General features: G+C 46.0%; 2 protein-coding genes across 2 annotated transcripts in view; both read right to left on the minus strand.

Moving 5' to 3' along the window:
- Pmar_PMAR016117 (hypothetical protein) overlaps positions 1–283 on the minus strand; it is a gene marked incomplete at both ends in the record, with an annotated part of 822 nt that extends 539 nt beyond the window's left edge. Inside the window, 2 exons of the mRNA XM_002765276.1 lie at positions 3–58; positions 224–283. Of these exons, the coding sequence (XP_002765322.1) occupies positions 3–58; positions 224–283 (116 nt within the window). The remainder of the gene's footprint in view (positions 1–2; positions 59–223) is intronic.
- A 233-nt stretch (positions 284–516) lies between these two features.
- On the minus strand, positions 517–12350 carry Pmar_PMAR016118 (hypothetical protein; the record flags this gene model as incomplete). The annotated part of the gene is made up of 38 exons (XM_002765277.1): positions 517–527; positions 651–1090; positions 1142–1232; positions 1583–1649; positions 1760–1868; positions 1925–2021; positions 2071–2171; positions 2680–2840; positions 3049–3182; positions 3539–3632; positions 3832–3954; positions 4413–4489; positions 4740–4905; positions 4989–5063; positions 5194–5284; positions 5483–5574; positions 5857–5971; positions 6018–6082; positions 6649–6809; positions 6865–7057; positions 7109–7204; positions 7260–7410; positions 7461–7572; positions 7761–7830; positions 8418–8524; positions 8569–8709; positions 8855–9044; positions 9202–9315; positions 9401–9464; positions 9965–10034; positions 10552–10758; positions 10807–10999; positions 11044–11118; positions 11163–11271; positions 11488–11585; positions 11640–11748; positions 11836–11962; positions 12215–12350. 38 exons carry the CDS (start codon positions 12348–12350, stop codon positions 517–519), a joined length of 4632 nt encoding a protein of 1543 aa, XP_002765323.1.
- Between the last annotated feature and the right edge of the window lie 546 nt (positions 12351–12896).

Consider the following 12896-nt stretch of genomic DNA (forward strand, 5'->3'; position numbering starts at 1 on the left):
ACGCTAAGGGGGTGTTCTCCAATCCTTTCTTGTCACTCGAGGAGGGATCATAGTACGCCTGAGTTCAGCACGATCATGTTGCGGTGAGCCCGAGCCTTACCCTGGTCAGGTGGTGAATGCTCCCTGGGAACGCTACCATGACGATGATGATGATCATCTACTGTTTTGTGGAATTTCATTCGCTGCTGTGGCAACGACGGGCCAAGTCTCGAAGTCGCTATACCCTCCCGAGATTCTTTCTGGGATGGTAGTCGAGACGCATCCTCACCACTACAATGGTCATCTGAATAGACTGAAAAAGTCATTTCGCAATAGCCACTATTCAAGCGTTTCACCAACACAATAAATTTACTAAACTTTCTCAGATTGACTTCATTATCGTTCCCCTCAAGTAGTATGAAAGGTCCACCCTTACGTGTTGGTCCGGAAGTGCCAGTTCCTGCTGAGGCCACCAACGGCGAGCGATGGTCAAGCCTGCCTAGGGACGGGGAGGAGGTCTTATGCAGAGGGAACACCTCAGAAGGGGTCTGAAAAGAAGCCGCGATGATAACCATAGTTGACGATAGGAGAACGCTAGTCTACTTGGGCACATCTCCCCGGACTTGCCTCTGTCGAGGGTGTCCCAACCTCCTTCCCTACAGTCTGCTCACTTGGGCCCAACAGGGCCTCCGTTACAGGACTCGTCGAAACCCCAGACTGCACTCGTTTTCTCAACAGAAACGCCTTATAGAGGCAAAATGATAAGGCGAGGAAAGAGAATAAAATCGTCACCGCCACGGCACACCAAAGGGAATACCATGATACCACACCAACGACACCTTTCTGTGACGATATAACAGTCTCGAGCTCCTCCCGCTGGACCTCCTTCTCCTCAAGAACAGCCTTTTGAGCAAGCTCAGTCGAGTCGTCGAGATTAAGCCGACTCCGCAGCTCATCCAGTTTGCTTCTGAGATCCTCTACTTCCCTTCGAGTTTTTTCGCGTTCTTTTCGGATGATACCAAGACTGTCATCACAATAGTCGTACAGCTTCTCAGAGGCGCCAAAGCAACTACATGTACCAACACCACATCCCTTCGAATCAACATAACACCTACCACAACAGGCTCAACTAAGCATCAATAACCACCTCTCCTTTCCTCACCAAGCCTTAGCCGCAGATAGAAGACCGGCACCGCAACTAGAGATGCACTCACACGCCGTGTTGGAGGCGATCGCTGCTCGAACCAGACAGACTCTAGATGATACCAACGAGATCACGAAGGAGATGAGAAGTTGCCAACGATGATTCCGTTTGCTGCTGGTCATATGCAAGATACTGAATACGGCCCCTCCGCACAGTATAGCGGATTTTCCCTTTGACTCGAATGCTAAATAATAACACAACAGCTTTTCTTAGCAAAATTAATCTGTTCCCCAAAGGATCAGCATTAGACCGACCAAGCTTCAATAACTCCAATCTTGCACTAAAACCACTCCACCACAATTCTCTACTACAATATGATACTCAGAGCTTCAATGGGAAAAATGTAAAATCTGAAAATACTCCATCAGAAACCGTCACTGCGCCACAAAATGGTCTCACCAAGCGACCGCGGACTCCTCGCCATCTCTCGAGCTCTCCCCCGCCTCTCCCCGCTCGCTCCCCACATCTACACACAAAACCCTACAAAATACATCCTGGAGAGGCACGAAAAGACATGCTCTCAATCGTCACATAGTTCTCTACTAAAATGTTGTAACGACACGTATTCCTCCTAACCTCAGTAACCTCACGTGAATTCGAGTCACTCAGATGCGCATCCTTTCCACTTTTTTTCGTTCCACGTTTCGCCGTCGCCTTCTTCCCACCGAACTTCTGCCTAGCCTCCCTGAACAAGTTCATGACTTCCATAGCAAAGACCCAGGTTCAATTCCCACACCTTACTCTATTTCTTCCGTACTAACCCCTGTGAGGTTCCTCAGCGGCTCCCAGGTGTTCTCTGCCGAGCTATACCCTCGCCACTTGACGTAAAACTCCTCCTCTAGAAAAGATGCCGTCGCCAGGGTTCGAACCCGATACCTCCCCCCTACTCTTGCCCGACTTCTTATATCCTTCGATGCACTCCAACTCATACACAGACTCCGAATCGCTTCCATCATCGTCATCACCCAGGCGCTTATCTCGGAATGCTCTACCAAACAGCACCTCCCCACTTCGTCAGACCAGCAAGCAGCGAGTAATCAGAACATGTCATCGATAACAAATACCACAATGATAAACACTCACTATTGCTAACACTGAATGATGCCGTATGAATACCAAATAACAACAGTAGACATACAAGTGTACTCGTAGATCTATTGTATTATATACTCTATGTATACAACATTGTATGCCCGAGCTCGACTGCTATATTGTACTCCATACAATACTATACGAGTACACTAGACTGTATACTCTATATATACTGTATACATATATTGTCTTACACACTGACCGGGATCCCATCACGCTGAACACTAGCATCGATGGTTTGTATAGTCAACGTTTGAGATGCAGCATCGGTTTCGTTTCTTTTGCTTCCCTATCTCACAAACTTAGGTGTATCCAACCGCTATTCCAAAATTTCACTACATTTCCTCTCTGGAATTCTCCAAACTATCAACTATAACGAAGGAGTCTATTCACGGAGTTCTTACCGTAACATGTCCTCATCCTTCTTAGCCGAGCACTGTGATATTTTGATCCACACCTTCTTATGCAGTTGACCTCGGCTCTTGCCAGTTACCAAGTACTCCTCGTCGACTCCATCATTGCGATAGTCGTGTACGTTGGTGACGCTGTCGAGGACCAGAGGACTCTGAGCGGAAACAGAAACCAAATACTCTGTGGATAAATACAAAATATCAACAACATCATAATACAGTATTATCAAAACACCATTATAGAGATTGAATTCCAGACTATTTTCCCATTCTCAAAAGTTCAATCTGTAAACTACACTAAACATTTTACTCTCAACAAAATAACTCTCCGCTACAGCCCTTGAACCACTCCCATATTACTACCTCCTCCCCAGGCCCTTCAACTGCCGTTTCTAGTCGGTTCTCACGTCGAGGCTGCTCCTTCTCTACACCAGCCTTGGCCTTCTTCTTAGGTTGATGCTCCCCCGCAATGCTATTCGGCCGCCTCTCCAAAGACCCTACGCACAGTCTAGTCGTGGAAAAACATGTCAGCATTTTAGCTTCAAATTCGGTTGAATTTTTCAGCGTATAATAGTTGATTATGCCATATAATATCATCATACACTTGGGCATTTATACATCTCGTGTTTTATACACGAGATCTATAAATGCCGTTCACACAGTGTATGAATACGCAGTGTATCGCAGTAATAATAGATACAATACATAAAGTCAACTGCGACTATCAATATCGAGTTCAAATACTAATATCATTCCAGCGCTCAAATACTACACCGGTTCGATTTTCCAGCAAAAAACCGCTTAGGCTTCGTAGCACCTTAACTGACCCCTCCGCGTTGTCCCTATACATTACCTCGTTCCTTCGTCCCTTCTCCATCCAACAACACAGCTCGACTCCTATGCATCTCACATTGTTTGTCGAACCACTGAGTAGCCATTCTAAATGCCTGAATCACAACAGCATTCAGCACTTTCAAGACTATCACTAAGCGTCACCGCGCCACGAAATTGCCGCTACAAGGAGTAATACCACAACTTCACAACAAACTATCCACTCTTGCAATCGTCTATACACCTCCCATTCGGTATAGCTCAAGCTCTCCACATGACAATTCCGTCACTTCGCCCAAATTACCCCAATACTACCGCTTCAAACTTCGGCATCTTAGAATCCAGTGGTCCCGGGTTGAGAGGGAAGGTCTCAATTGTAACACCATAACGAGCGACCCATTGATTCCGCGCAAAATCATAGCATATCCCCACACGAGACTGAAATATGCAAAACAGTCAGACACGCATTAACATCGACAGCCTACAAGCCGTCTACTGCCAGCGATAGATTGGAAATACATATATTAAAGAAAATGAATTTAAACGAACGATGGAGAATTTACAAAATCTGAATTCATAAGGTCCGACTGTTAACAGCAATTCCGGGAAAATTCTCAATTTTCACTCCCAAGCAGTTCGTCACCACGCCACTAGATATTATACGATAACTTCTCATCACCGTACCGTGCGAATATGTATTCATTTTTTCTCGATATAGTACGCAGACACCAAACTCATTTGTAAATTTCCACATGATCAGGAACACAATCTTCCATCAGTTTCCCAGATAAATATCACTACACTTTCCCCATTGTTATCAAACCCTAGATAACGTTATTTCTCGAAGCTAGATGGACCCCCGATACAGTGTGGTAGCAACGGAACCCCACTACTACCTCCCGAACGTCTGAAAGCCCTTCCGGAGTCATCGTTACATCCATATCTCCTTTAATTCTATCAGGCCGTCCGCTAACTTCCATAAAATAGGAAGGAAGCACCAACAGAAAAAATATATTTCTCAGCAGCTCATACCACTCCTTCCTCACTTCATCATCATCCCAACACCCCGACTTGATTGTTACTCATACGCAATCTCCAACTATCCTCATTGAAACAAGTTAGATACAAGCGCGCTATAGAGTCCCTTTCACGCGGCCCTTTCCTCCTCCTCCTCATCATCACATACACCACTCCAAGACACTTGTGACGCATTCACCCCGTACGCTGGGGGAGTTCCTCCACCGTTTTCTTCCCTGGAGTTCCCCCCGCTTTTCTCATCTCAGTCGACTCCTCCCCATGCTCCTTGTTTCCTCCAAAGCCCAACAGCTCGCGAACTGCCGGCATTATATGGAGAATAGTCGGAGTTTGTGGCCCAACCAATGCCGCAACCTAATAAGTGCAAATCAAACACCATATACAACTTAGCACAGCACCACCTTGATTATCCGTCCAGGATTCCCCCCAAGCCTGACCAGCACCGGATGCTTTGCTAATCGCGCCAAGTTACCCAATCCCTCTGACTGCGAGTCGTTGAGACATAATACTCTCTGCCAGAAATATCAATGATGCCAAAATGACATATCACGGAGTTAAGCTAATACCACAACTTCCCCATAAACTACAGACTACCAGAGTAACGAACATACGAACATCTCGCGCGCCCCCGAACAGTACTACAGTATCAGTGCCTGTCCTCTCCCCTCCAGCAGCGTCAAATTCTTCCAACATGGTTGTAGTTGTAATACGAATATCAGCTTCATATATGGGTCTACAGCAACACACATTTCTCCTCAACGTTAATGGTACCTCCAACAGTGTTGGGACTCCCAACTTGGGAGACACTCCCCTCGCTACGTCATAAAAACACAGTCCAACATCAAATACGGCTCGGCGAACCCCACAAGAATTTCCCAACAAAAAGTTCCATCATTTCCTTTTTCCATCTACCACTATGATAGCAACTCACCTATGAACTCTTCTCGCAAAAAGCATAGCCGCATCGAGCGGCTGCAAAGGCGGTAGTCGGAAGCACACTACCTTATACGCTACTGACATCGTCTAAACAGAGAACGTACCGAACTGGAATGCCCAACTGCAAATCACTCGCCTGAATCGGCTGCATTAGTGCTTGATCTCGAATAGCAATTTCGGAAGGTGTGGTACCATCCTCCATAGTCACTATTATCTGAATATATTCATTATCACATGTCTGGCCCTTTACCGAGTTGAAAAATTCCCTCCGCGAAAAATTTCTCACATTTACAGTAAAAGTCTACAAAAATCTCCGAAAATTCTCTTACTCCTAATTGTCATGAACACCACTACTCGACCACAACTCACCTTGAGATTCCTATGCTTGCTCAGTGCCTGCCCAAGTAGCTGCCTTATCTCTGGTATAGGCATATAACATTCTGCCCGCAACAACACCAATACAGATGAGGACGGCGACCGCGCACTAAAGAGCAATCACCTCTACTGTAAGACTATTTCCTATTACTAACCTGTTCATAGTGTCCGTTACATTGGCCCACTCTCGCATAGCTCGGGCCCATTCGTGACGTGTTCGCTGAAAAAACAACGTATCCTAACCATTATTCCTTATTGGAAATGACACAATATGAACGGAGTCTTACCCGTGATATGAAAAACACTAATATTCCACATTTCACTTCGCGAGTGACACTTGGAAGCAGCAAACCGCGCGTGAAACACTTGATGTATTTCGCGTGAAATGGGCTCATTTGTCCGATGCAACTGGCCTTATGTTTTCATTTCACTTCATATCGCAAATATTACTTATTTTACATCGAGTACCCTTAACACGTCTATGTCGAGTAACACACACAACAGTACCCTATCGTTAACCCTACTGCAGTTGGGTTTACTGCACCAAGCCTGCATCGGAAGGGCTCCTCCATTGCAGACAAACTCTCTTTCCACAAACATGACATCGATCGCTTCGCTGGCGGCACGCATAGGTTGAGCCCCCAACGCTTAGTACACGTGCCGCCGTTCCGGGATTATCGGTTTATGACGTTTATAGTAGCTCTATTATAGTTAGTATCACGACACTCTTGAGTTAGCACTGGGAAGACCCGACCTCGAGCCAAGTGACACCGCACTACATTCTACCTGTAATCTCTTAGTCGCCGCCTCCACCTTGGACATAGCTGTCCCCTTAGCATGCTCTCCCCTCACTTGCCTTGCCACACCCGAGGCCAACTCCAACTCCAATGATTGTTGAGGGGCTGACGGCGCCCCAAACAAACTCTTCTGCTCTCCCGCAGCGGCAGCTGACAACACATCATTCACCACTATATCGATTACAATGGCGAGCGCTGACGTCACCTTCTCCATGACCCTCCCTTAAGAACAGGTCCTCCGCACAATCTCTATCCAGCCACTCCCAATGATGAACTCTCGGGCTGCTCTTATGTCCATTCTCAAGAGCCCAGTCACTACTATTCGCATTTCCCCCCGACACGGGTGCCTCAGTGGTCTCAAACTCCTCTACTCCAGACGGCAGTCCGTCCAGTAGGACCTAAAACACCGTCGCAAGCCTATGATACTCCTCACCAACTACCCCTCCTACTTCAGTAGTATACAACACATATTTCGTTGCCAACCCCTCATACGTCGGACTACTCCTCTCGAGCTCCACCAGAGGCTTGCGGTTACGCATTACCACCTATACAAAAATGCACAACAAAAATCGCTTCGCTCCGCCTACTCATGATCATTACCTTTCTAACACTAACATCCGAAACTGAATGCGCTATCTCTTTCTTCACAGCCTCAGAACACACCTCCAACACGTTTTCCGTCACGGGATCGAATTTTTTCGACAACAACTTCAGCTTCCCATCAGTAATCCTTCTCTCAACCAAACACCGTCTGATCGCATCTTCACCATCGCCCCGCCCGAACCCAATGTGCCCTCTTACGCTTTCTTATGTTCACCCTCAACATCTTCGATCTCCTCTCGCTGCTCCATTTCATCAGCAACAGATATCATACATCGCACAACATGCACTACGCGTACCAGCCTACCCGTACCTACCAAATACCGCATCCCCGACAACTCAATTTCGCTGACAATAAAAAAACTACGATGAAGATTCTATACAATTTCTGCACATTTTGGTAAATTTCTACCGTAAAAATCGCGTGTGAAATTTTCAAACCACAGTAGTGAGGAAACACCCATGCTCATTTCAACACCAACACAGACCGTCGCCGCCCACCCCAATCCTGCAGTTGAGTCCCATTCTCTCTGAGCTCCTTCAACAATCGGCTAACTGGAATTGGAGGAACCTGTATATTACCACTCTTCGTTCGAATCTCACTAGCGCAGAATATTACGATTTCCTTTATATTGACCACACGCGAGTAAGAGGCACGAAAATTCAAAGTTACGAATTCGGAAAACTCCATAAACGTACGCGAAAATCGATACCACATTCATCTTCAAATCAACCAATATTAAAATAGAAACTATGAATAGCAATATTTCATTATCATTGCGGAGCGGAGCATATACCGCAACAACCGGCACTTTCGCGTTGTGCGTGCGTGCAGAATTATTCTGGCTTAACTACGAAGCGTAGGAAGCTACCAGATAGATCAAACGACTTCTCTGGATGCCGAGGTGTAGGTAAAAATCGGAAAACTCGATTATACGAACAGCTCGACGAGATATGCACGAAAACCTTTAATGACGGAAAAATGTCCTGCCCGGGGATCGAACCGGGGACCTATGTAAAATTCATTGATCTAATCAATAAACGTGGACTAATGAGCTCCGCCCCTTCGTCACGAAGGCCTAGTATATTTAATATTCACGAATCATCAGTGAATTCTCCAAATCTTTTTTCGTACCGTAAATTCCCCACATCTACTACATTATATCCCTTCAAGAACTGCTCCAGTGCAGAGGCATCTGCAAACTGCTCTGATAAGAAGACCTTATAGCCCCGAGTGCCGAGACCTCCTGCCGCACCCATACCACCTGAGATGACCTCACCAGGGATCGAACCCGGGACCTACGCTCACTCCTCGTAGCAACTCCAAACAGCTCCATTTCCAACTCCTCTATACTCTCCTTCTCAGCATAATGTGCCGAAGATATCGATCGATTCACAGACGTTCGCTCGAGTGGTGTTAGCGATCCACTTGAATGCGATATGGTCATATCTAATACCACCCTTCCGTCAAATCCCACCATAATAACACTCACTTCGCTTCGCTGGAGCCAAGGGTGGCAGTGGCCCAGGTGCTGCCGGTATCCCACTAGTATGTCGCGACAGTGTAGGAGAGGAAGCTGTCGATGCAACGCTACCGTTATCGCTGAGGCTTCCTCCTCCACCACCACCAACAGCAGGAGAGCGTTTTCCAGTCAACGTAGGGCCATGTGATGTTGAAGAAAGACCCTCCTCGTCATCAGCAAACAACTCTTCCTCATCTTCCTCATACTCGTCTGGCATTGTACTACGGGTTTGTGGTGGATACCACTCCTTCAGCAACCGAATCTAAATACCATCATATCACCCCGTACCTTCTTATTAATCACTGCAACTACGGCCTCGGGCCAACGATTCTGATTTCCACACAGCAATTAAAATTAGAAGCTATCATCTACTTCCTGTTCACCATATTTCGCCAACGTGGCCGACTCCACCCTATCACCGTAGTCCGTATTTCCTTCATCACAACCCGTATGAATCTATCGGCGACCTCCGAGGCAGTCAATGAATCATTTTCACCTCCTGCACCGTCCCCTTGCACATACAACTTCGGTAACTGAATCGACCTCGTCACAAACACGACAGCAGCAGCTCGAGAGTACCGCGTTTTTATTATTTCGATTATTCCGCAATGTACGTACGTTTGTATTCTCCATAGGCCATAATCTTGGTAAGAGGACCACGCATGCCCCGCCAGAAAAGAACCTGCGAACACCCGCAACATGGCTCAAGCGGTGATGATACACTATGAAGTTTCATATGCAGAAAACGAATTTCACCAGTAGAGAAAAGCGAAATATTCATAAAAAGCGTCTCCACCATATCACGATAAAATGAACTAATCGCGTAGTGCTGCATGCTATTTGGCAGTAGGCGCAAGAGGCTTCGGTAATCTGACACGAAATACCCCACTGCAAAAACGCGAAGTGAAACGAATTTGGAGAGGAAGAGAACGACAGCATTAAGGCAGCCCGAACTCGTAGTGTTCCTATGATGTCATCTAGGTATGTATATCCATCTTCCTCATCGGCAGTTACTGCTAAAAATTATAGTTGTCCCGTACGACCTCAGAAACCAAGGAGAAGCATCCATAACGTGTCACTAATTTCTCACGAGTGAGTTGATTCAGCACAGTACATAACTTGCCATCACTTTGTTCCCTCTCATAGACATGTATTTCCGCAGCAGTTTGCGTCCCGACTCACCTCCCACCCGGAAGTGAATAATACATAGCCGTTTGTGTTACCAGAGTCCTCTTGCCAGAACCAGAAGGCCCTGTAACCGCCACTACTCTCCTGTTACGAGGAGTATGTAGTATAGAGCATAGCCGAACTATGTCTATGTCTCGCCCTGCACCACAAAAACAGCTCCTAGGATAATATAAAACAGTATAGGGGGGATATGCAAATGCTCAACTACATGTGTTGGTGATAATGTGAAAATTCCTATCGGTTTTCGTACACTGCTACCCAAAAACGCGAACAAATATGCTAACGCTGGAGTTTCACCCGTTTGCCGTGAAGTGGCATAATACTCCATTTAAATTTAAGACGCGCTTTTCCATTCCATAATTACTTTTCGCGAAGTGAATTGTGAAATTTTTTTTTCATATCACGGGTGAAACTCCACTGATATGAGCTTCCACTGGAGTTCACTCGTTTTACGTGAAGTGGCGTCGTAATACTCTGTAGAAAACGCGGTGATATTCGCGGTGATATGCAGTAGTCGTGAAATATGTTTTACATATCACTAGGGTGGTGAAACTCCACTATACTCGTCATGCCCGTATAACCTAGGAAGTCCTCGACCGGCGCTGCGTTTTCCAATGGGGAACCTTCGATGCCGAGATTGCTCGAGCCCAGCGGCACTGATGGTTTCTCGGTCAACTGGAAGGGCGTTTGAGTTGGAGTGTCTCCTTCATCGTCATCATCCGAATCAGCGGCTTCCGCAGGGATGCATCGAACTGCTACTGGGCGCAAGTTGCGGTCGAAAGAGTATCCTGAGGTTGACCGAGTAAGATTCAGATGAGGTCCGGAAGAGGCCTCACCTTGATTTCCTCTCGTTAAATCATTCTCCGAGCTGAGCATACTAGAGGGATAGTATCGCATCGCATTTCCCATCGTTGACAAGGACTTGTTATCTGACGCTGAAGTTGCCCACACCGGCACGTCATGGTCTCCTCCTTCCGGGAGGAGGTGAAATAGGGTGTACTGGGAGGCGATCTTGGGATTAGCAGAAAACTACATCACAGAAAATAGTGACATTTCTGTAAGGAGTCATTTACCTTAACAGCATGCCTAGCCCGATTGAAGGCGTGTTGGATGGTGACGGTAGGACATAATAATGCAGCATAGAACTCCTGTGGAAAAGTAGCAAGTTTGGGGAGCACTAGTAGTGTCCTACTTGAGTGAAAAGGGTAGCAGCTACGTCTAGTATAGCCGCCTCGTGACCGATGCACACGACGTGTTTGACACCAAAATGGGAGGCGAATACTTCACCGACAGATTCAGATCTGAGGAATAAAGTCAACCAAGCGTATTAATAACCCCCCTAGATTCATAATACTCATTCTACTCAACGCCGAAATGAGATCCACATCGTCAACTCCGCGTGTGAGACATTCATATTCATTTTACCACAGGCTGAGTACAAATGTTCATAATATACCGAGGAGAACCAAAGACATATTCCAACACACTTTGGACGGCTAAGGCACATCATGTACTACTTGCAAGCGTTTATGAATACAAGCATATTGTTGTTGTCCAATCCCAGCAGTTTGCCGAGCTCGTCCGCTTCTACCAAATGAGCCTTGCCGATTCCATCCTGAATCAGGTGGACTAAGGGTTAGAGCAGTGATGATGATGATGATGAGATTACCTCTAGAATACATCTAGTAGCTTTCTTGCCAGCTACTACCATTTCGAGAGCATGCATCGATAAGTGGACGATTGGTATGTGCTGTCGTGGGTTATTCGGAGTTGGTAATCTGAAGTATGGAAGATTCTCGTTGGGGGCAAAATGGTATCATCGTGGGCCTAATTTGTATCTTTACTAGTTGAACCTAAGATACTACCTCGCCTTTTCTTCATAGAGAATTTGCCGTAGTTGCAAGAGACCGCTGGGCGTTCCCGCCGTGAGAGCGCACTGACCATATATTCGTCTGATCCATGGTATTGTACCTAGACCGTTTTGCATCCTACCTGATACTTTACTACTACTACTACTACTACTACTACTACTACCCCTACTACTGCTACTACTACTACTACTACTACTACTACTACTACTACTGCTACTACTACTACTACTACTACTACTACTACTACTACTACTACCCCTACTACTACTACTACTACTACTGCTACGACTACTACTACTACTACTACTACTACTACTACTACTACTACTACTACTACTACTACTACTACTACTATTATTATTATTACTATTACTTCCTCCTGCCCGATTGTCTATAGGAACATCTGAAGAGAGTCTAAAGGCCTCTTCTAGTTGAAGGTACTCCGGTACAATTCCAAGCTGATGAAGAGTTTTCACAACAGTAGTGCCGAGGCTATCAGTCAAGACCATAGGAGATGCATACACGAAATGCACCCGCAGACGGATACTTATACTCAGAGGCCGAACCGGAGTAGACAAAGGAGTGGTAGGAGTTGCATCTATAGGAGTAGCAGTCGATTTAGAAAGTATGGTAGATTTGAGTTGAGCATTTTCTAGGCGTAAGTCAGTGAGCTCCTTTCGTAGGGCCGCGATTAACTCCTGTAACTCTTTCTGATGATCATGACCATCAGCAAGACCTCCTGGCATGGACAACTAACACAACTGAAGATGCATGGTGGGACCCTATATCGGCACTACTAGGGACAGTTACGACCTTCACTCGTGGAGGATGATTGATCTGATTTACTTTGTCTCGAAGATTTTGTAATTCGAAACGACATTCATAACGAGAATCGAAATCAAGGCTTAATGAACCAAATGAATCCAAATCTATTTCAATCAACACGTGAAGTATGCCTGTCTCGTTAAGGAAAAGAAAAACTCACACAACTAGAGGAAAACATGTCAGCCAAGTCGAGGAGGTAGTACGCTAGAAAGCATCAACGCTGCTCGGAC

Source organism: Perkinsus marinus (assembly GCF_000006405.1).
Source record: "Perkinsus marinus ATCC 50983 genomic scaffold scf_1104296975560, whole genome shotgun sequence".
In the NCBI taxonomy this organism is placed as follows: domain Eukaryota; phylum Perkinsozoa; order Perkinsida; family Perkinsidae; genus Perkinsus; species Perkinsus marinus.